The sequence below is a fragment of the Paramisgurnus dabryanus genome, chromosome 23 (genome assembly GCF_030506205.2).
Source record: "Paramisgurnus dabryanus chromosome 23, PD_genome_1.1, whole genome shotgun sequence".
Classification (NCBI taxonomy): Eukaryota; Metazoa; Chordata; class Actinopteri; order Cypriniformes; family Cobitidae; genus Paramisgurnus; species Paramisgurnus dabryanus.
Window position 1 is genome coordinate 9,767,219 of NC_133359.1, and position 22,140 is coordinate 9,789,358.

At 38.8% G+C, this 22,140-nt stretch overlaps 3 protein-coding genes across 4 annotated transcripts; all 3 read right to left on the reverse strand.

Moving 5' to 3' along the window:
* Positions 1–194: 194 nt before the first annotated feature.
* On the reverse strand, positions 195–10,918 carry agbl2 (AGBL carboxypeptidase 2). Its single transcript, XM_065292413.2, has 24 exons — positions 10,669–10,918; positions 10,437–10,500; positions 10,170–10,316; positions 9,632–9,817; positions 7,836–7,943; positions 7,601–7,751; positions 6,024–6,257; positions 5,501–5,906; positions 5,271–5,413; positions 5,030–5,189; positions 4,823–4,949; positions 4,655–4,755; positions 4,455–4,567; positions 3,863–3,929; positions 3,677–3,790; positions 3,245–3,325; positions 3,009–3,119; positions 2,857–2,914; positions 2,562–2,750; positions 2,439–2,472; positions 2,183–2,298; positions 1,944–2,046; positions 1,731–1,862; positions 195–1,576 (listed from the first exon to the last, which is right to left on the reverse strand). The coding sequence occupies exons 1-24, from the start codon at positions 10,672–10,674 to the stop codon at positions 1,492–1,494; spliced, it is 3,036 nt and encodes a 1,011-aa protein (XP_065148485.1). The 5' UTR covers positions 10,675–10,918; the 3' UTR covers positions 195–1,491.
* A 1,156-nt stretch (positions 10,919–12,074) lies between these two features.
* fnbp4 (formin binding protein 4) lies at positions 12,075–19,565 on the reverse strand. 2 transcript variants are annotated; one of them, XM_065292016.2, is made up of 17 exons: positions 19,386–19,565; positions 18,720–18,803; positions 18,404–18,534; positions 18,127–18,286; positions 17,880–18,024; positions 17,390–17,492; positions 16,966–17,292; positions 16,012–16,213; positions 15,829–15,914; positions 15,646–15,750; positions 15,418–15,551; positions 14,416–14,573; positions 14,106–14,332; positions 13,889–14,021; positions 13,536–13,660; positions 13,270–13,427; positions 12,075–13,063 (listed from the first exon to the last, which is right to left on the reverse strand). In XM_065292016.2, exons 1-17 carry the CDS (start codon positions 19,504–19,506, stop codon positions 12,973–12,975), a joined length of 2,490 nt encoding a protein of 829 aa, XP_065148088.1. In that variant the 5' UTR covers positions 19,507–19,565; the 3' UTR covers positions 12,075–12,972. The 2 variants fall into 2 exon arrangements, with proteins under 2 accessions (XP_065148088.1, XP_065148087.1); XM_065292015.2 differs by having other exon boundaries at positions 13,536–13,726.
* Positions 19,566–20,957: 1,392 nt separating this feature from the next.
* lrrc10 (leucine rich repeat containing 10) lies at positions 20,958–21,770 on the reverse strand. The gene has a single exon (XM_065292411.1). The coding sequence runs from the start codon at positions 21,768–21,770 to the stop codon at positions 20,958–20,960; it is 813 nt and encodes a 270-aa protein (XP_065148483.1).
* Positions 21,771–22,140: the final 370 nt, after the last annotated feature.

Genomic DNA, 22,140 nt, shown 5'->3' on the forward strand with positions numbered 1-22,140 from the left:
AGCACCGGTGAAGAACCAGTGAAGCACCAGTGAAGCACCAGTGAATCACCAGTGTAGAACCATATAGGGGCCATATAGCACCACATATGGTTCTACATAGCACTATATGGTTCTACACAGGTGCTTCACTGGTGCTTCACTGGTGCTATATGGCACTAAAAATGGTTCTTCTATCGTTAAGATCCAAAGCAACTGTTTTGGTGCTATATAGCACCGTTTGTTTTTTAGAGTGTACAGTTTACTAAAATGATCCATTATCAGTGGAAACTATTAATAGACACTTGCAAATCATTGTAGTTTGTTTACTGTAAAAAAAACCTTGCTTATGTGGTAATCTCTGTGAGAATACATTATTATTATTTTTTCAAATATTAGTTTTATCAAGTGCCTTGTTTTTTTCATGTTTCATTTGTCATTTATACCAACACATACCTGTATTGGAGTGGTTTCACGGACAGGGTTTAGATTAATCCAAGACTAGGCTTTAGTTATATTAGGACATTTAACTCATTCCCCACCAGCCATTTTTTTGAAAAGTTGCTCGTCAGCATTATTTGTGATTTTCACAAAAGTTTCAAAAACACCTTCTAGGGAAATTTTCTTCAAAAAATATATAAACATACAAATATATCAAATGAAAGAACAGACCCTCTGCTTTCAAACAAACAAACAAAATGGGGAAAAATGTTTCATAACATATAAATCTATTTATTTTTTTCTACTTATAAACTCTTAAATATGGGTATTTTAATGCAATTATTTTAGCAAAAAGATGAAATAATTGAATTTTTGTGAAGGAATTTTGTTAGAGATCAGATTCAGAATGATTATCAAAACATACACAGAGTTTAAAATTAGGAAATAACGTTTTGGCTTCAGTTTTTTAATAAATTGGGTAATTGCGGTATTGCCGATTAACATAAAAAATCAGGAACACATTTTTTATGCATATGTTTTCTCTTAATTCAATGGCGGGGAAAGAGTTAAGTAGTTTTTACAAACAATCCTTACAAAAAAAACAATTCTGGTGTGCATCTTAAAAAAATGACACTGATATATGTTAAGATACGTCAGTGCAAGGTGTTTTAAAATTAAGGCAGCTCAAGCATGCATCTTAGTGTGTGACTAGGATTATGCCTGTCCTGAAACCACCCCAGTGTCTTTTATGATATTTTTTATATGTATAAATAATAAAATGATACAAAATCATTGATACACATCTCATTTACTATGGGGGAAAAACAATACAAAAAATGAAAAAAGCACAGGTCATACTTATCAAACATGGGCATGCAATGTCAAAGGACAGCGCATAAAGCACAATTTGTTTTTATCATATGATTATGAGCAGCACGCTATGAACAATGTGTCTTTATCAGTGTGCCTTTTATTAAATGCACAGACAAAAAATGGTAGTTCAGGACATAAAAGTATTTAGGCACTTGATTTTACACCTTTTCACCTTCCTTGTGTGCTTTTACCCAGATTCTGTTAGTCATGATTGACCAGCGTTTTTGTCCTTTGAGGTAAAACGTCCGTCAATTCGTCCTCTACTTGCATTGACTCCTGAGGCAACCTTAGAACAGAAATGAGCTAATATTTTACCATACAGAAGTGCTTAATATACATTCATAAGAAATAATACCAGCTTGACACTATATGATGTTCAAATAAGAAACCTCATAAATGTTTCAAGTACATAAAGTATAAGTGTTCAACAGCTTACATACTTGTCCTCACTACTAAGGCTGTCTGTGGAGGCAGCATCTCTCCTGATAATCAGCTGTGCCTTATTTCCTTTGGGCAGCCTCCCTAACCTCGGACCTCCAGTCGCACCCTGGTTACCAAATGGCAGAGTCTGGCTATAGAGAAACACATATTAGTAAAAAGAACACTTGACCTTATTGTATTTTTAACTGTATGCGATAAGTGTGAAACTAAACCTGTGCAGGTCAGGGAGGAAACCGGAGGAATCTCTTGTGGCTTGTTTACTGATTTGTTTGGCTTCTCTGGCAGTAACTGGTAATGCAAGACCAGCCATAGCACCTTGTAAAATATAAAGCATCCTAGTTAGTGAAAATCATTTGAGTCATAATACAGAGCCAAAGACATTTGGAGGCTTTGTTTACATCTTATTAAATGTAATGCACATCGATATTCATTATTTTGAAGAAATAATAACCTTGTTTATCTGTCTTGTGACTGATTCTCAGTGTTCCCATGTTGTCTAGTGGCGTGAAGTATTTCACAGGAACATGAGCTCCTTTTGCCTGTCTATCACGCCTCAGTTTTTGCTGGCTGTGAGAAGAGGAATTTAATTTTTATTTGACTATTTACAGTACTCTTATATAGCTGAACACACTCAAAGTTAGCACAAAAGTAACAGTGATGCTGTGTGTTAATATCTGTTGTGTAAAATGTAATGATGGCCTACTTACCTTCTCTGCAAAACATTTGAAATGTGAAGTCTTCCTATGAGATAAAACAAAATAAATACAGTATGTCATCATCGCCATAAACAAAAGATGCTGAAAAGCTGCCCATGAGAAATAAAAACATACCTTTGATTTCTGGCTGTAGTCTGAATTCAGGGTATAAGGGTATGTTGTGCGGTTGAACTGGTATAGACAGTGTCTTTTCTCTGGATGCTGGGACAGAAGGGCATCTTTTCTGACCGGCAGCAGTTAAGAGGCGTTGCATTTGCGCCTGCGGGTGAGGTGCGGATGAGGTAGTGCTGCGTCCAGGATCATCTGAAAGTCGAATACCGGTATTTAATCATTACTATGAGCATATTTATCTTGTTGATAGAATTTACAGTGGCATAAGTACATGATCAGATTTAATAAATACAATTACCTGAAACGGTGTGGCTACATGCTGAATAACTGTTGTGCATACTGGCGGCAGGTGCAACCTGTAATAAGGTTGTCGCATGTGACCTTTTTTTACGGCTTTACAGTTATTCGATAAAAGTACAATGATATATTTTTCCAGATCGGTTACTTTACCTTGTCTAGTCTGCCCTCCCAAACGTTCATGTGATCTATAACACCTATGTGTGCCGTGGGATGAGGTATCCAAGACCTGCTGGCCTGATTGGCCCTGGCCACATCTGGCACCTATTATCCAAAAACATTTTTAAATATCTTTCTTTTATGAGGAAAGGGTTTTTAATGATCCCCTATCAGAAAATTAATATGCATAATTTTGGATCAAACTCACAGACAGAATGTGGCTTCATTACCTTATTTTTAGTGATGTCCTTATTAGTTATTTTCTCCTGGATTCTCACTTTGACCGCATCTTCATTCAAGGGCAAAGTGTCCTTCAGAAAGCCATAAGAATATAATGGATGTTTAATAACATTAACAGACACTTCTTTGCTGTATTATATTAAATATCAGTGTCGAGCTAACCTAATGTCTTTGACCCCAATGAGTATAGAAGCTTGGTGGGTTAATAGTATTTATGGAATATTAATAAAGCAAATTCTATATGAGTTTTGTTTTTTAATTTAATATACTGTGCCTTCATTGGCTTTAAACAAAGAAATGCATCCAAAAACCAGACAGTTTTTGAATAAAAAAAATGTCTAGACACTTTTAAATACACCTATGGTGCTAAAATCTGAACAATATAAAATATAAAAGGAAGAATGATTCCAAAAAAGACCTACCAAATGTTTGACGGTCCTTTGAATAATTTTGGCTCCTGCGCTTCGAACACGTTCCTGCCTGAGTCGGTTTCTTTCTTTGCGGCTCCGCAGGTGTTTTTTCTTGCCCTGTAATTGCTGAAACCACAGAACAATGAGTTGAGAAAATAATTTTTTTACTGTAAGTCTGCTTCTTGCTGAAATCTTTACCTGGCTTGTGGCATTTACAAGATGAACAGGAAGACCATCTGATTCAGTGCTGTTTGATCCACTGGTGCTGCAAAAATGATTTTACAATTTTAGAATTTGCACTTATAAAGTTTAACATTTTTTAAAGGTTTATGTTTCATTTAATCTATTTTCACTTTCATGTCTGCTTGTTTAAGATGCTTATTGTTACAGGTAACAGTAATAAGGATTGATTTGTTAGCATTAGTTAACTACATTGAACTAACTACACTACTAATGTGCCTCTATTAATTTTAGTTAATATTAATCTCAACATCTACTAAAACATTTGTATAATCAAAAGTTGCAAATATTAACATTAGTTAATGCACAATAAACTAACATGAACAAACAATAAGAACTGTATCTATAGACAACTTCATTGGATGCACATGCGTTGTCACGGGCAGAACTTAAATTCCTGTCTCTGTACAATACAATGTGTTCGTGTGGTTTATGGTTAAAAAACACATTATTTTCCACATACTGTACATTTTTGTAGCTCCAGATTTCACTTTAAAGTGCTACCTTTACAAAACCAACAAACCTGGATGCAATGAAACTATATTGTTACCTGGATTCAATATCAATGTCAGAGAGGTCACCTAAAGAGTCAATCTCTTTCCCCAGCTTCCTTCTGACCTCTTGTCTCAATAACACTCCAAGCTCCTCCAGACAGTGGGTGACCTGCGCACAATATATTCAACACGATAATCCATTAATTATGCTTAAGAACGGTAAAAAAACATTATGTCAATTCTAAAACAACACCACCTTAGTAGGGTCAGGGTCACAGAAGTCTAGTAGAGTGTCACAGAAGCAGTAACCCATTGACTTCAAGTCCCGTATGCTGAAGTGGGTGCCTTTCCTATCCCCTACAAATACAAACAGTGAACACTAGTTGGACTAAGTCTGCCTCTCACCTTATAACCTAATTCGTACCTAATGTTGAGCCTCCAAAGGTAGACTCCATCGTGAAGCTGTTTCTGATGCCTAGTTTCCACATGACAATGCGTCCTGTACCCTCTTTGCTTTTGTGCATTTTAAACTTACAACTTCTAAAAGAAAACTAGAAAGAAAGAAAAAAGCATGAATTAAACAACTGTACTATTTGCTCTTAAAATTAGATTATAAAATTACAAGCATCACCTTGTCTTTGGCATTCTTGCTCATCATCAAAGGAAAGATGCGCTCATGAAGACAATGCGAGGCATCTTTGCGATCGGTACAGCCGTACATAAACACATTGTTTTTCCTGCTGTGACCATGAAAGTCGCAATAGACCACAACCTCTCTCTCAGCAAGCAATCTGTGTGACGAATGAAGATTATATTGTGTATGTTATACATAAACCATGTAACAAATTGTAAGGGAGAGATGGGATTGTTACCGTTTCACCATATTCCGAGTATGCCAAACGCAAGGAAAAGATTCCCGTAGTAGAGTGCGATAGTTTCGGTTAAGATCGCGGCCTGTGAGCGAACACCGGTAGTTTCCCACCACCACTCCATCAGGGTTCAGCATGGGCACGATCTGTATCCAAAACACCCTGTTATTGTATCAAAAAAAGACTTTTGCTCAAACCCGTTCTCCATCTGCTCCCTGTACTCCTTCACTCACCTTAAAAACAAAGGTTTCCCTCAACAGACAGGCATCTGGAAAGTCACTCAGCAAGAACTCCAAAAAGCCCTGCATCATCCAAGAGCCGTTGGTCTCTCCTGGGTGAACCCGTGCTGTCACTACCACTGCCCGTTTGGCCTTGCATTCAGCCAAGCTGGTGGATGGTGCCGTCACCGTCAATACATACACAGCATTGCCTGCCAGGCTACGACAGAGCACCCGCAGTTTACAGTAAGCCGAACGGGCGGGGTCAGAGATGACCTCACGCAGGTAGCGCTGCAGGTCTGAATATGTGTATGGGTAGCAGTGGGCCAGATAGCAGGTATCACTGTCATAAGGAAATTCGATAGTCCAGGTGAGGGAATACAGCGCTTTACCATCTTGTTCTGTGTTGTTTCGGTAGTACCTAAAAAGACAGGTGATACGTTCATAACGATTTTTACTTTCACCCATAATTTTGACATAAAATCATCCTACATAATATAAAGAACATTCTGTGAAAATATAACCTTGGTCTATTTACTTTATGTTAGTTCCTGCTCGCTTCCAACCTTCACCCTTCTGCCAGGCAGCCAGTTCAGAGTAAAGCAACGGGCGCATGCCAGCGCTGTACAGACTGCTGGATTTCATCAGGTTGATGATGGTGAAGCGATAGCTAACGCCTGCCCTCATGTTCCTCACCCGGAAGTAGAACCACTGCGTGTGCTTAGTGGTGTACAAGTCGGTGCGCAAAGTCAGCTCATAATCATGTTGACCGCTAAAAAAAGCCCAGATCATAAGTTTTTATGTGCTGAAGATACGGCCTTTATATCCACCTTATTTTTTTCGTAAATGTGGGCGTCGCCATCTTTGAGCTCAGACTTTTGGTGAGCCACTAAAACTAACGGTAGTCGTATTGCGAGTTTCAACAACATTAACAAAACAAAAGTATGCGCAAACACATTAAGAACTAATATAAACATTAACTAAGCAGTTTATGTTGTATATATTCTGTACTCTAAGCGCATTTTTTAATTAATATATAGCAGAATAAATAATGCTACGTACACACCAAATGCGGGACATCGCGTTTCTTGCTCAAGATTACTTGCGGGATTTAACTTCGTATCATGCGAATTTTTCGCTCAAGTTGAATATTTTCAATTTGGGTGAAGATGCGTTTAAGGCAAATAGTGCATGTTTTTGCAGCAAATGCACCACCCATATCGCCTCATTAGCATCGCCCCACGCGAGAACGCGTCTGATCACATCTTTGCATTGACTATGTATGTAATCTACTCGCGCAAATCGTTGAACTCGCGTCTGGTGTGAACCCACAGTTAGACAGCTAAATCTGCATATTTTTATCAGCATAATAGTTGTATTTATTGTTTACTGGCGGTTTCTATAAAAGGTTTTACTGGATGGATGTGTGGATACAGATCATGGGTGCACATGCGCCACATCCACATTAAGCTCTGGTGCGTGGATTATGGTCAAAACACATTTCTTGTAAAGATTTACTGCATTTGTACCAGCTATAGCAACCATTAACTGCACAAATTATGTCGGTCTTTTTGGATTTCATAATAAACATTAAAGCAACACTAAAGAGTTTTTGCTCTTTGCTCCCCCTACAGGTTGAAAGCATAATTGTTTATTACCACTGTCGTAAATAATTTAGCCTACTGCAGCAAAGCTGGCTCTGATTGGATTGTAACTTGCCGTAAAGCAAGTTTTTGTAGTTTTCACTCGAACTACAGGAACGCGACCCGACGGTTGGAAACTTCTTAAGTGCGGTTTTGGCCGATAGAGAGCTGCAAAGCGAATGTGAAAGTGCCGTTCACCCTGTTTCGAGTGGATGAACGACTGAAACTTTTTTGGAAACGTTATTTTAAGGTAAAAAAAAAACTCTTTGGTGTTGCTTTAACTAGCCAGTCAAAACGACACACTCATGTCACTTGTAATACAACTACCATAGTGGTTCACTGGAAAGCCTTACACAAAAGAGCTCAAAGATGGCGATTTACATTTATGTCGAAAATAAGGTGGATGCTGTATACTTATATACTAGTAATGAATATGGTAAATGACTGGAAATGTTATTATTGATTGACTCACACTTGCACTGCTTTTTGAAGGTTTCCGCTCTCGAAACGAGATTCAAAAGCGAGTGTAGATTCTTCCTGATGATTGGCACAGGATGTGGCACATTTCACGGGACCTCTGCCGCCCCCCACACGAGAGTAGGTAAAATAGGAGGCTTTGGTAGCTGTGAACGAACAAAGAAGGTCCTTAAACTTCTGTGCTTTAGAAGTAGTTAAAGATGCTGTATAGATCTTCACTACATCGTTACCTGGGTCTGTGCAGTAGACCACGCTTTCTCTCTCCTCCCTTATTGGCATTGGAGCATCTTCATCACCTGTCGGCTGATAGAACGGCTCTGCCTCTATTGGGTCCCATTCTGGGTTAAGAAGATCATGGAGAGTTGACAAAAAGTTAATAATTGAACAAAAAAAGAAAACAGGGCTCTAAACCTCCAATTAAGTGGTAGGGCAATGCGTAGCAGTGCAAATGGTTGTCGGTTTGATCATAGGAAACACATATACTGATAAACTGTATACACTGTATGCTGCTTTGGATAAAAGCATCTGCCAAATGCAAAAATGTAATCGTTGGATATACATGGTTTCAGTCTGACAAAGTACTTCAGTAATAGATTAAAAAGTTAACATAAAATAAGCAATGTTAAAGGGACACTCCACTTTTTTTGAAAATATACTCATTTTCCAGCTCCCCTAGAGTTAAACATTTGATTTTTACAGTTTGGGAATTCATTTAGGCGATCTCCGGGTCTGGTGGTACCACTTTTAGCATAGCTTAGCACAATCCATAGAATTTGATTAGACCATTAGCATCGTGCTAAAAAATAACCAAGGAGTTTTCTATATTTTTCCTATTTAAAACTTGACTCTTCTGTAGTTACATCGTGTTCTAAGACCGACAGAAAATATGGAGATATGGCTAGGAAACAGTGGCGGCTGGTGACTTTTTTTTTTGAAGCGCACGATGCGAAATTCGTCACAACGTGTATGTAGCTTGTCATGTGTGTGGTTCGTCATTTCAAAATATGTGTTCTGCGCTTTGAGAGATCGTTTGTGCATCACGTGTCATGCCAAAATAAGTCCCTGCTGCCTTGAACTTGAAAGGAAACACTAGCGTGTGCCAGATACTCGCACAATCTCATGCATAATCAGAGTTTACTGTTAAGGGAGTGTGTTGCGTGTATTTAGGGAACGTGAGCGTCTCTTTTATCATAAACGGTTTTGATGCGTCTGCAACAGGCACTTATTTTGACAAAACACGTGATGCACACAGGATCTCTCCACACGCATGAGACATATTTTGGAAAAGGGAACCACACACATGACAATCCGAACACTTATTTTGATTTAGCGCATCCTCGGAAGTGCAGTCACGAGCCGCCACTGCTAGGTACTATAGACGGTTTCATTGGACGCACGTGATACACGTCTGGATCCGAACCTTACTTCCGGTTTCGTTTTTTTAATGGTCTGACTAGTTACTAAACTGATCTCTTGAACGAATGCCTCGTCGAAAATAACAAATGTTTTGGTTTCCTAGGTAATCTTTGTGTTGTTTTTTTGCATGTTATATAAATAAACTACATTTAAGGAACTTTGTTGTTATTTATTCTTAACGGAGCTTACCGGAAGTTACGTGCGGACCCGTCAGCCGCTTGTTTATGTTGTTACTGCTGAAACGGTCTATACTCTCATTCTGGCATAATATGATAAAGGACTTTGCTTCCGTACCATGGCTGCAGGAGGTGCAATGATATTACGCAGTGCCCAAAAACAGTCCCCTGCCAGTAAAATTTACTAAGTTACAATATCATAGGAACAATATCGAAACTCTTTGGTTATTTTTTAGCACAATGCTAATGGTCTAATCAGATTCAATGGATTGTGCTAAGCTATGCTAAAGCGGTAGCGCCAGACCCGGCTATCAGCTGAATGGATTCCAAAACGGTAAAAATCAAATGTTGAACACCAGGGGAGCTGGAAAATAAGTATATTTTCAAAAAAAATAAAAATAATGGGGTGACCCTTTAATAAGCAAGACAGATACCTATATGCTGGATTTTGTCACGGATCACTTCGCATTCTATAGGCCAGCGGACGCCCTGGAATGGACAGGAGGTAGATGGGAGTGTCAAAAGGTCCAATGGGTCCCTGAGGCGTGGAACAGGCCTCTCGCCATCAAAGTCAAAAACTAGCTGCCGGGTTCTGAGAACTTTGTCCAAACTGAGAAGGTCTTGAGAAGGAACACAGTAAAAACTTATGGTTCAATAGTTGCATTGTTTAAAAGTTACCCTTGTAACCAAGATGTACAATTAAGTATGTGTTGTTAAATGTTGCGTCTGAATCTTTTATAAAGGCAATGAATTTCAAATGGGAACTAGATGGTTGGGCTCAAGTGCTACGTATTGGATGACAACCTGCAATGACTACTACAATGGGTGGCAATTATGATTCCTTGCTACGTGTTGCATCTTTCTGTGGCACTTTAATCAACATATCAATGCCGTGCCCGCTTTACGATACTGGAAATGAACGTGTCCAGGGTCGGATGGTAGATGGTTGTGTACAGGCATGTTGATATTTACTCGGACATTGCTTTGGTTCCTCCTGTTCCTCTATGTTGGAGTCATTACTTTCAGTTGGCGAGTTGATAATGTCTGAGGTAGTGGAGTCTTGGTTGCCATCCCATTCTCTTTTGATGGAGACACCTGAATGCACAGATGAGCTATTGTCTACAGATAAACAAAAATGAGAGTTGTAAATATGAGTTAGAATAATAGGCAATACTTGGGATTATTAAATTATATCAGGTTACCAATACATGTAAACAAAGGCTTACCAAAATGTCTTACCTGAGAAGAATCCATAATGCTGAAGGTGTAGCAAAATGAGTCTTTCGAAAGGATCGTCTGATTTCTTTGACACAACGTAGTAAAGGTTTAGAAAAGTGAGTTTGGATACCAGCACGAGGGCAGAAGGTTAAGCGGAACAGAGTATCGTTAGGTAACAAACTAACTCGGGGAATGTTAGACTGTAACTGAAGAGTTTAATTTTATTTTAGGTATATTTTGTGCGATCACTCACCTGCATTGCATTCCAGAAAGTCAAAACGATGTGATCGTCCGCGGGTCATCAAGTCATCTCGAGGCACGAAGCCCGATTTGAATGTATCGCTAAAGAATGAGCTTCGCGCTTTACTGAGATATCAAATTACACTGTTTTGCTTTAAACTAAACCAAACGCGTGTAAATAATTTAGTTGAGTATTTGTAACGACCTTACGACAGAATCCTAAATAAACTGTTATAGTTGAGGCACAACTGACGTTTGTGTCACGGTTGCCATAGAGACGACGCGCGTTTGCTGTGAAGCGCGTTTCAATACAGGCGGAAATGTGGTGTCGAGGCATAATGAAATAATATAACAGAGTTGTTGCTATATTAAAGGGATAGTTTACAGACAAATAAAAATTCTGTCATTATTCACTTGCCCTTGAGTTGTTCCAAACTTGTATACATTTCTTTGTTCTGCTGAATACAAAGGAAGATATTTTGAAGAATGTTTGTAACCAAGCAGATCAGGGGCACCATTGACTTCAATAGAAGAAAAAATAATACTATGAAAGTGAATGGTGCCCCAGGTCTGTTTGGTTATTAACATTTTTAAAACATCTTCGTGTTCAGCAGAACAAAGACATTTATACATGTTTGTAACAACTTGGGGGTGAGTAAATGATGACATAATTCATCTTCCTCCATATTTTGACAAACGTTTCCTTTAAGCTATAGCCTACATTTATATATCATATTGCTTAAAGTCGTAATGAAATTGAAATGATAAACTGTCATTTGTTTTGGAATATTGTGGTATTTTTTACAAATTATTTTTGAGCTTCATCCTTTTTTTGTTTTACTTTTCTTGTTATTTTATTTTACTTGTTGATATGTTTTATCAGTGTTTAAAATGTTAACATACATAAAAGAAGCCAAGCTAATATAAATTGAGGCTATTAATAGAATGTGTTTTAGCGGGCAACTCGAAAAATCAGTTTGGGCAACCTGGTGCCAACCATGGTTGGAGACCCGTGTTATATGCAAATAGCAACATGACCCAACTTCAAACTTTCCAATCAGTTCTCAATGGACAAATTGGAAGTGCAGCCCCTCATTTTCACTTGGATATAAGTCACCAGGGGGAAAATAAGACAATCACTACTTTTGTTCCATGGGAACTTTAACAGAAATAACAATATTTGCTTCTTAACCCTTTCAGACCTGGTTTTCCAGTGTTTTAATCAGTGTGCCTTATTTTGATTGGTTGATAAGATTTTTTATTGGTTTGAACCACAAAACATATGATGTCAATTCCAGTGGACACAGGGTCTGAAGGGGTTAAAAAGATTTTTGCCCCAAAACTACTTGCGTTCAAAACTACCGCAACAAAGTTGACAAAACTATGCCAACGAATGTCCAAATATGTTCTTTTAACAACTTATTTCTGAAAAAATTTATTAACTTCACAGTTCAGTAAAAAACTGAAATGGCCCTACATCGCTATTCAGGCAGCATTTACACTGAACATCAAAAGGTTTTCAGTTTAAAATTAAGACATTTACAAGATTAATGTGCAGTAAAACATACTGACCAATTTTCAGAATCATTCATAAAAGAAAACAGTTGGCACATACAAAAAGATAACTTTCATCGCCCTTTGAAAAAGTAATAAAATAATAAGGTAAGCCCACAGATAAAGCGTAATTTAAAGTGCTATGAAGATGTCACAATGACTCTTAAAAATCTGTTTGGAAGAATGGTTAAGAATGGTCTGACCCAAATATTGATCTTCTGTACCTATAAAAGAATAGGTTTGTGAAACATAGTTTATAAAATATTATAAGCTGCGTACAGACAGAAATGTTACATGTCTTTCATTAACGTTGCAGTTTTTTTACATTCTTTGCACCCTTAACCTTTCACAAAATGCTTTAATATTGGAAAGTCCTTAAACATTTATTTTGTTTCATTTTGTAGATAAATGCAACAGGTTTTGTGGTTGGAGTAAACAAAAAAATCAACAACATAAAATGCTGTACATATGGGGCCTTCAGGTTTAATGTGTCTTTATAAAAAGGGAGTTAATGTAATAAGTTTACAATGACGAATAAACTAGGTTTATCTCTATTTACAAGATGATGATGCATTTTAATTTACCAGACAGTTTACCTCAAACAGGCTCTGACAGACATGTGCCCATGTAAATTGAAACATTCATTCAAATTTGTCCAACTAAGTCCATACTTAAGCTTAGTGACCCTGGACACAACACCAAAAAAAAACACAGTTCAGTCCACCCTGATGAAAGCTCATGTTCAGTGTTTCCAACATTGATGTTATGAAGTTTGCATCATCTTTCTTTTCTTAATCCTTTCCCTCCAGTCTTCGGGCAGTGCTTCAAAGTTTGCGTTTTTCGAAGCCATCCCACTGTTAAAAAAATATTAATTTGTACAGTCATTATATTATCTCAAATGCAATCGCGGTAATCGTGGTAATGTAAATTTTCAGTTTTATTTGAATAGCACTTTTTTGCCATCTCATCTAATAAGCAACTATACAACCAAAATCAATTTACACATCTAAGAAAATAAAGGGAAATATCTATTAATTGCTATTTTTATTTATAAACTTACGTAGAAAGTTGCTGTTGTTTCCATTCCTCAATGTACCGGCTTTTTAGTTGATCTCGATCTTCCTCACTGGAGCTCGACTTCTCTTCCTCATCTAGCTCCTTTTGAATGCTCTGCCACTTCTTAACCAGAGACGGCATTTTCGTTTTGCTTTTCTTTGTCTTTTAATAAACGAAGAGACCGCGTTTTCAAATTATAATTATTTAAGTGACTGGAAGATATGAAGAAAACTACATCCGAAAAACAAAATGTTTTTCCCATATACCTACCTTTTCTTTCTTCGGCTTCTTTGTTTTTTCTATAAGCACTTTGCCTGGGTCGATGGGGGTGGGAGGCTGAGGAGTTGGAGGGGGTGGCTGGGGAGGTAGGACGGGCATTGGTGGACTTATGGTCTCTGTAGGTAAAGGTGGTAAAATTGCAGCAGTCATCCCCCAGTAAGCATTTCCAACTAACATTGGGACTGTAAAAAAATTTAAAAAATACATGAGTTTAGTGTTCATCCTTTACAAACTATCAACATGATGACACCCAAAAGCATCGAACCCACGTCTTGCACTGTTAAAGCAAAATTCAACAAGTTAAGTTACAGTAACGAAGTACAAATCATTATTATTATTCTTACCAGGTGTGGGAGTGGGATGAGTGTAGATAATGGGGCTGCTGCCGATGGTCACGGCTTTAGGGAGCGAGCCTACACCCGGGGCCTTACGTTTTTGACCTTTAGCCATAACCCCTAAAGCTGCAGCTTCGGCGGCCTAAGAAAAGACAACAAAACAGGGTATAATGCAAAGTAAGCTACGATTATTCAACTTTGTAAGCAAAACTTCCAAGAAAGTTACCTTAAATTCTTCAGTTCCAGGAGCTGGTGGTTCTGACTCCTCGTCCTCCATCTCCACTTCCTCGATCTCTCCGTCATCACTGAGGGGTGGTGGAGGGGGTGGAGGAGGAGATTCAGGTGGAGGAGGGGGTGGTGGTGGTTGTGTTGGTGGAGGAGGTGGGTCCTCTGGAGGAAGCGGAGGCAGTGGTGGCTGATGAGGCTGGGCTACTGACCAACAAGACTGCATGTCTGTTAAAGAAACGATGAGTTAGTAAATAAGTATTTACATTTTTGGGTGAACCATTCCTTTATTTGTTCATCAGGAGACAAACCTGCGATACCACTAGTGGCTTCTAAAGATGGTTGGCTGGGATCTCCAGATACAGGTGTGGGGGGCAAGGGTGGCTTGGCATCCTCTTCTTCCACAACTGGAAACTCCCACTGGGAAGCATTAGTCCGCTCGTTCATATAGAAGTATCGCCTGTGCTCTCTAGAAGTGGAGAAAACAAACACACAGAAACATCTTAAAATCGTTTCCTTTCGACTGATTGTAAGGTCGTGAGACCCCTGGAGAGTTAAAGGGAAGGGGGCTCTAGTTCCCTAATGAGGGATTGTTGGACTAGGCTTCATTGGCAGCCCAGATGAAGAGCCAGATTAAAATGGGTGCACTAATAATGAACCCACCTTGTTTTCTTACAAACAAACAAACAAAAAAGTTCCAAGGCAATCCTGAAAACCAACATATCAACATATTCAAACTCAGTTGTCATGGCAATACTCACATTGACAGTGACATAACCTTTCCAACTAGATGCCTTAAAGCAGGCATCTTCAACAAAGGGTGAAAGATAACATCTTTATTTAGCAATCATGTGCAAGGAAAAGAAATCAGGTAAATCAATGAAATAGATTGGTCTGACCTTCAGGCTCCGAGGGCAAGGCATCGTCTTCCTTTAATGATGCTTGTGTGACACGCAGCTTCCATGTAGTCACTCATTTCTCCCATCATTTTGGGGCAGTCCTGTAAAGTTCAAAGCTGTCGCACGCGCAACCACCTTCCTAAGTGCTACTGAACCCCTTTTGACTGATTAGTGGGGAGAAGACGCGGCCCAATATCTTTGGGGCTTGGTTTGGTGGTCAGGCTGGCACTTTAGGGACGCTCCCTTATTGTTTACCACAACCAACTGTCTTTATCCATTCCCGTAAACACTCCCCAGTTATACAACCAAGCGCAAAACAGTCACGCGTTTGTCAAGTAGTGGAGGCAGTGTGGTCAATCGTCACATGTTTTAGGGGGGGGAGTGATAAGGATGTGAAAGGTAAGGAGCGCGTACCTGTCCCAGTGGCAGGACCAGCCTTTAGGAGCGGCGTTAAGTTCATAATGTTTTATGTGCTCTGCGGCTTCCTGCAGCCTGCGCCGGAGGTAGTTTCCATTCAGGGCGCCTTCTCGCCAGTCTGCTATCCGGGTCTGGAGGAAAAAATACAGTTTTTTAATACAAAGAAATGCTATAAGACCACTCTAAACATTAGCGTAAGACAGCTTTAGGTGCGTGATTTCGTACCTCCGTTTGCAGCAACAGCAGCTGAAAGTTTGAGATGGCTTTTTTGTCAATTCCTAAAAACTCCATTTTGCTGGTTAGCGTGTTGGCAAGCTCTCCAATCTGAAACTAAAGAGTCATTGCATTCGCTTTAAACGCTTTCAAGTCTTTTTGAAATTGCTGTAATTTACCTACAACTCAAACTACCTTAAGGTCCTCTTCTTCCTTTTGAAGAGCTTTGCATACAACCTTTTCCTCTTCTTCCGGCTGCTTCTCAGCTGTCTTGGAATGTGCTTGAAACACAAAAGGTTCAGATATTTATTGATCTGTGCACTGCAAGATCATACATTGCCTAAAATGAACCAAGCTGATGGAAAAACTGATCTTTACCATTGTCTGAGTGCTCAGGTGTGGCCCATCCTGCCTTGTCTGACCCCCGACTGTTTGAGTCAGGACTTGGAGCACGGAGAAAAGAGGTCTTCCATTTGTTCTTCTTTAAAAGTAAATTGCGTGGCCCATCCTGACTGGTTTCAGAACATGGGCTCGAACCCCCAGCACTGCCATCACCTTCCTCCAAGGCACGAAGCTCAGCCTGCAAAAAATAAAGGACTACATTTGAACCTACAGGGTTCCCACACCTTAGTTAACGTCAAATTCAAGGACTAAATGTGGGGACACATTTCAAGTGAGAGCAAGGTTACATCGTGTTACCTTTTAAGTAAATTGTTACAGTTCTCTTTTGAGGGAACTCGTGCTGTGTCATTGCGGTGACACTTTGGGGACGCATCCAGGCGTAAGTGCGTCTGAATGTGTATATCAAATTTAACCAATGGTGAGGCTTAACGACAAAGACAGGGTCACACGGGAGCCAGGAAGTATATCGCTATCTGAAATATTGCTAAAGACGCCGTTACAAGGACGCAGGAAGTATGGCAAGGACGACGCAGCGTCTCGTGCCCTTCTCAGGGAACAACAGTTACATACGTAACCCGAGACGTTTTCATGTGTCAAACACAACTATACAAAAAAGCATTTTGGTATTAATCAACATACAGAAGATATAAGATGCTTAAAGTCTATAATTTTTATGATATTATCCTACACTACACAGGAAATAATAGTTTATTTTTCAAGAAAACTTCTTGCATAAAATAGATTCAAGCACCTTTAATGACCTGTATCTATGTATGTATATTTTCAAAAACTTCCCAGGGTCTTGAAATTTTCCCCCAGATTCACAAACTTTCAAGGATTTCAAAGACCCATGGGAACCCTGAACCTATTGAGGGACAAATGCTTCATTTAATCAATGACTTCCTAGTCATTTCTAATGATGCAACTCACTTTTTTCCTCTCTAGTGCTAGTTCCAGTTCCATGGTGTCCTCTTCAGGTTCTTCCTCCCTATCAGAAGATTCTGCAGACTGATTCCTACTGCGCAGGTTACTCTGGCTATCAGTGTCCCGAATAGCCGGAGAATCCACAGTTGGAGTCTCTTCTCCTCCCAGATCCTGGGTCGCCTCCACAGTCTCCTCCATGCCAAGCACCTTCTTCCTCCATTTCTCTTCGGCCTCCTTCACCTCATCTGGGATGAGAGGAGCAAGGAGAGTAGCTGCCACCCCTCGCCTCTCCTCTTCATCACTGGTCAAAGCGACAACATTCTCCATCACATCCTGAGGTGGATAGAGGACACAAAATTAAAAAAAGATGTTAAAAATACTGGTTGTATTCTAATCATATGCAAATAAGGGGACGTTGAAACGTTTTTACCTTCTTCCTGGTTTCTTTCTGTGATATGGGGGCAACTGCAACAGACTGCTGTTCTGTATAAACCCCACTATGATGTGCCACACCATTGCCGTTTACAGATGAGCTGTAAAAAATACATATTAGATGACAGCTAAAGATGTGGAGCAAAACTTTACCTGCTGCTAAAACCATTTGGACACTTGAGCCACACTTTATTATGTATGCAATTCATCGCATAGCTTCCAAAGTTACATTTTTTTGCAATCGCATTGAATCAACTGGATGGTAGATCACTAAAGTTAGTTCCTGATGTTCTCATTGCTGCCGTAGCAGGAACCTCAGGTACACCTTAAATCAACTGTGGACATGTTGCACTAATGTTTGAAACCAGAATGTGTCTAAAATACTTAATATGTTGTTGTTTTTTTGTTATATAACAACATTTATACACTCTTTGATCTTTCTCAGGTGTCCAAATAACTTTTGGGACCATGCAAGTTTCAATACTCACCTGCCCGCATACTGAAGACTCTGCATCTGGTCGGCCAGGTAATGTGGGAGTTCCCAGGCCACTTCATTGGTCTGGGTGTTCCAGTAATAATAACATCCAGTGTTTTCATCCCACACCTCCTGCCAGTCACCCATCTCCAACCCAGCTACACCACAAAATAAGCATTAACTTTGTTCTGCATCTCTAGGAGTTATAATTAAAGCAATTCCACTGACCATTTAAACCCCAAATCTACTATAAAACTCACCTCCAGCAAGAGAGTACTGTGTATTGTACTGAAATTCTTGTGTCGGTCCATTTTGAGCGGTCTGCTGGTCTATTTTAGGCTCTGGGCGAGGAGGAGTTGGTGCTGGAGCGCTAACCTCGGTCTCGGATTCATTCGGCTGTGTGGTAATAGCATCAATTTCCTAAAGAAAAAAATATATTATAGCTCATGTCAATTTAAAGCACATGCAGAGTCTAAGGATAAGCATAAGTAGGCATTGCACAGAGATGGTAAACACATATAAAAAGGTTTTACTTACTGCCATAAAATTGGCAAGTGTGCTGTCAATGTCTGCAGACTGGTTGTGTTTTGCCTTTGAGGCAGTTGCTTGGCTCTCTCCAGCATCTTCTTCATCACTATCTTCATACGCTCCAAGCAAGGACAGGCCCTCTGTAAAGCAAATACACAATGCATAAGCAATACAAAGACAAATCTACAGTAATCACATAATTTAAATAATAATGCATAAAATAAACAAATAATATTTAGCAACGTTGTATAATGTATAATACAATGTTTTATAATATCTGCACACTCAATGTATTATTTAATGTCAACAAATGGATAAAACTCACGTGTGGCCTTCACAGCTGGTGCCTTCATAACTATATTTACTTCTTTCGGGATTCCCTGTCCATCTGTGTTACCCTCCGGTTCGTCTAAAACAGAGGACAGATCATTTATTACGTTTCATAACATGCTAAACAAGCTTTTTTGGTCAGCTGATATTTGTGTTGTGATGCGGATGATTAGCATGCGGGCTAACGCTTTGTCTAAAGCTAAACAATGCTAACCCTGAATGTGGCTTATAGATTACTTAAATAATAAACACATCTCTTTAATATATAAAAATAGGTTCTGTTAAACCTTTATGCTTGATTTACACTTACTATTAGCACCTTAAAAAGCGCCGACAGCGCACATATTTATCGTTTCAATGGTAACTGTTACCTCTAGCTAAAGCTAAAGTAAGCAATTAACGTAACTCGGCCACATTATAAGTTAACATAACTTCTATAATTTGCAACATTATAAGGTGTATTATAAGTTCAATGTTTACATTATGAGCATTTAAATGTCAAAATTGACAGCTAGGTCCCGGAGTTAACTTAGTTTGGCACTCGCTGACAAGCGTGTTTTCTTTAAAATGGATCGTCTTCTCCATGTTTTAGTATCATACGACGAACGACCTTAAAATACGTAGTACATTTACGTTATTCGTTGATCTCCTTATCGCTCACCTTCGGATCCAGAGCCGAGCCCTTCCTCTCTTGTTGCTCCGGTTGCGCTGCGGTTCGGTCCGGGTGGTGAGAGCTGTAATATGGTTCTCCTGCCCGTGCCTCCGCGAGTCTTTTTCCCCATTGCTGTTGCCTCAACCAGAGCTCTGTGTTACCGATCTGCGCTTCACTTCCAAATGGCTGATTGACTTCTCATCCTTCAAAATAAAAGTCCTTATGTAACCTCTGCCCTTTTTTTTACAGCTAAACATATTTATTCACGGGATGCAGAAACGTGTGGTGTAAAATTGAAGTTAATTTATTTATTTAAATTAAAGACCAATTTTGAAATTATGTATCATGTAACGTTACATTTCGAGTTGTTTATTGCCGTTTGTGTTTAATTATAATATTGCCAACGCATTATACAGTACATAAAACAGTTCATGACAACAAATACACAACATCGTAATAACAAAAATTAATAAATTGGAATTAAGGAGCTAGGTAAAGGATAAAATAAGAAAAATACTAAAATATATAAATACACACAAAATGTAAAGCTTGAAGGCACTGTTAAATTAAAACTTATTCCAAATTCATAAATGTTTGTGAATTGTTTTGCATAGGCTCCCATTGAGCTTACAATATTTTCTAAACTTAAGGATAGCATTTGTTCTTATTATTATAATTTGTCATTTTGGTTGACTTCTTTATCAATATTTCATGTTATAAATATGTTTACATAAATCACAGCAGAACAATGTCAAGTTCTCTATATTTTTAATATGTGGATGCAGTGAACCTGTTTGACTACATACAGTATGAGAGAGCAGCAGCAGAGGATTAATAAAACCTATTAAGAGTCTTACATCAAAATGGAGACCCAAATCTGTTACAAGTAACTACATTATTGATGAGCAGAGGTACATAGTTAGAATTTTACCATTTATCATTAAAATGGAAGAGAGAGAGAGAGAGAGAGAGAGAGAGAGAGAGAGAGAGAGAGAGAGAGAGAGAGAGAGAGAGAGAGAGAGAGAGAGAGAGAGAGAGAGAGAGGGGTACATTTGGTTACACTTAAACTTTTAATGCTATGATTTTAAAACAATAGAAATGTGCCATAAACATACATTTTCACAAAAAAATTTGTTTTATTTAAAAAATATTTTCTATTCTCCTTCAAAATTCTACTTTAAAACAAAATATTATTTTATTACAGCACTATAAAAAAATGGTGCTAAATAGTACTAAAAGCTCGTAATCATATGGGAACCATTTTTAACACCTCTGTAGAACCATAAGTGGTGCTAAAGCATTATGGTTCAACATAGCACAGTATGGTTCTACACAGGTTCCACATAGGTCCTGTTTAGCACTAAAAATGGTTCCCCTATGGTTACGATCCTGTGAACCACTTTTAGTGCTATTTAGCACCATTTTGTAGAAAAACTATACTTTTGTAGAGCAATTATTATTACTTTATTAGCAATGTCATTTTCGCAAACACCTTGACCAGTCTGTATTAAAAAATAACTCCAGGTGCTCTCAATACATCATAGTATGACATCCGTTTCCTCACTAGTGTCTTCCGAATCTTCATTTATTCTCTTCCAGTGGTTCCTGCACCTTCATGCCTGTTTTTTCAGTCATTCCTTCACTCTCACCTTCCTCATCATCAGAGTTTTCTGCCCAGCGGCCCACCCGTCTCACACCTTCATCCACCACAGGTGCATTAACACAAGGATTGTGGTCATAGATTACAAGCTTCAAACCTCTTAAATGGGCAAGTGATGGAAAATATTGAATGCGATTTCGGTCCACATCAATCACCTCTAGGTAATGCATCTTCAGCAGCACAGGGGGGAACTCATTAAGCAAGTTCCCCGCTAACCAGATGCTGCGTAGCTCTTCCAGTCGCCCGAGCTCTGGCGGTAAGCTACGTAACTGATTGTAGCCTAGGTGGAGGGTCTTGATGTTAGGAAGGTCACATACTACTCGAGGAAACTTGGTGAAGCAGTTAGTCTCTAGCCATAATGTTTTAAGCTCTGTAAGTTGCCTGATCTGTTTGGGAAGTCCATAAAGTCGGTTATTGCCGAGATAGAGAATGTTAAGCTGCATGAGACTGCAGACAACCAGGGGGAACTCCTCAAAACAGTTGAAGTCCAAAGCTAGGAGCTGTAGCTTTTGCAGGTTTCTTAATTCTGGGGGGAGGTTGTTCAGATGGTTGTCACTGAGATAAAGTTTAACTAATTCATTAAATGCAGAAGCTCGGATAGGAAAGCGACGTAACTGACGACTGCTGAGGTCCAGGGTTCGATCAAAAGGCATCTCCTTCAAATCCCCTACTAAATATCGTTGACATCTCTCTGAGGGGACAAAGGCAACAGTACCACGCACAACATTTCCCATCTTCCCTGATACACATTCATGGTCTCTTCATAGAGACATAAAAGAGAAGCAGAGTTGTTTGTTAGGATTGATCCAAAATTAAAAAATATTAAACATTTTTTCATCCTTTTCAAACTGTACGAATATTATATACATTTAAATCTTGCTTGATTGCAATGGTCACCATTTACTTTCACTGTATAATTAGCAGTACTAAGAAATTAGGGTAAACAAATAATGAATTATCTAATAAAATTGGCATGCATTTTAAACTGAATTATATGAACGTTACTATCAGTTTTCAATTTTAATAAAGTAGTAATAAAAAGACAATATAAAAATTTTAATCTACAACTTACCAGGCTGCAGTAAATCTAATGTAAATCTTCAT

Excerpts from the sequence above, each read along its gene's own strand:
- fnbp4 (XM_065292015.2), bottom strand. The coding sequence starts at position 19,506 with ATGGGGAAAAAGACTCGCGGAGGCACGGGCAGGAGAACCATATTACAG. Across the intron at positions 17,293-17,389 it reads AGAAAGAAACCAGGAAGAAG|GATGTGATGGAGAATGTTGT; the intron begins GTAAAAACGTTT and ends TATCCACCTCAG. Across the intron at positions 13,428-13,535 it reads AGAAGCCGAAGAAAGAAAAG|ACAAAGAAAAGCAAAACGAA; the intron begins GTAGGTATATGG and ends GTTTATTAAAAG.
- agbl2 (XM_065292413.2), bottom strand. Across the intron at positions 2,751-2,856 it reads ATGTAGCCACACCGTTTCAG|ATGATCCTGGACGCAGCACT; the intron begins GTAATTGTATTT and ends TTCGACTTTCAG. Across the intron at positions 1,577-1,730 it reads AGCCTTAGTAGTGAGGACAA|GTTGCCTCAGGAGTCAATGC; the intron begins GTATGTAAGCTG and ends TTCTGTTCTAAG.
- lrrc10 (XM_065292411.1), bottom strand. The coding sequence starts at position 21,770 with ATGGGAAATGTTGTGCGTGGTACTGTTGCCTTTGTCCCCTCAGAGAGA.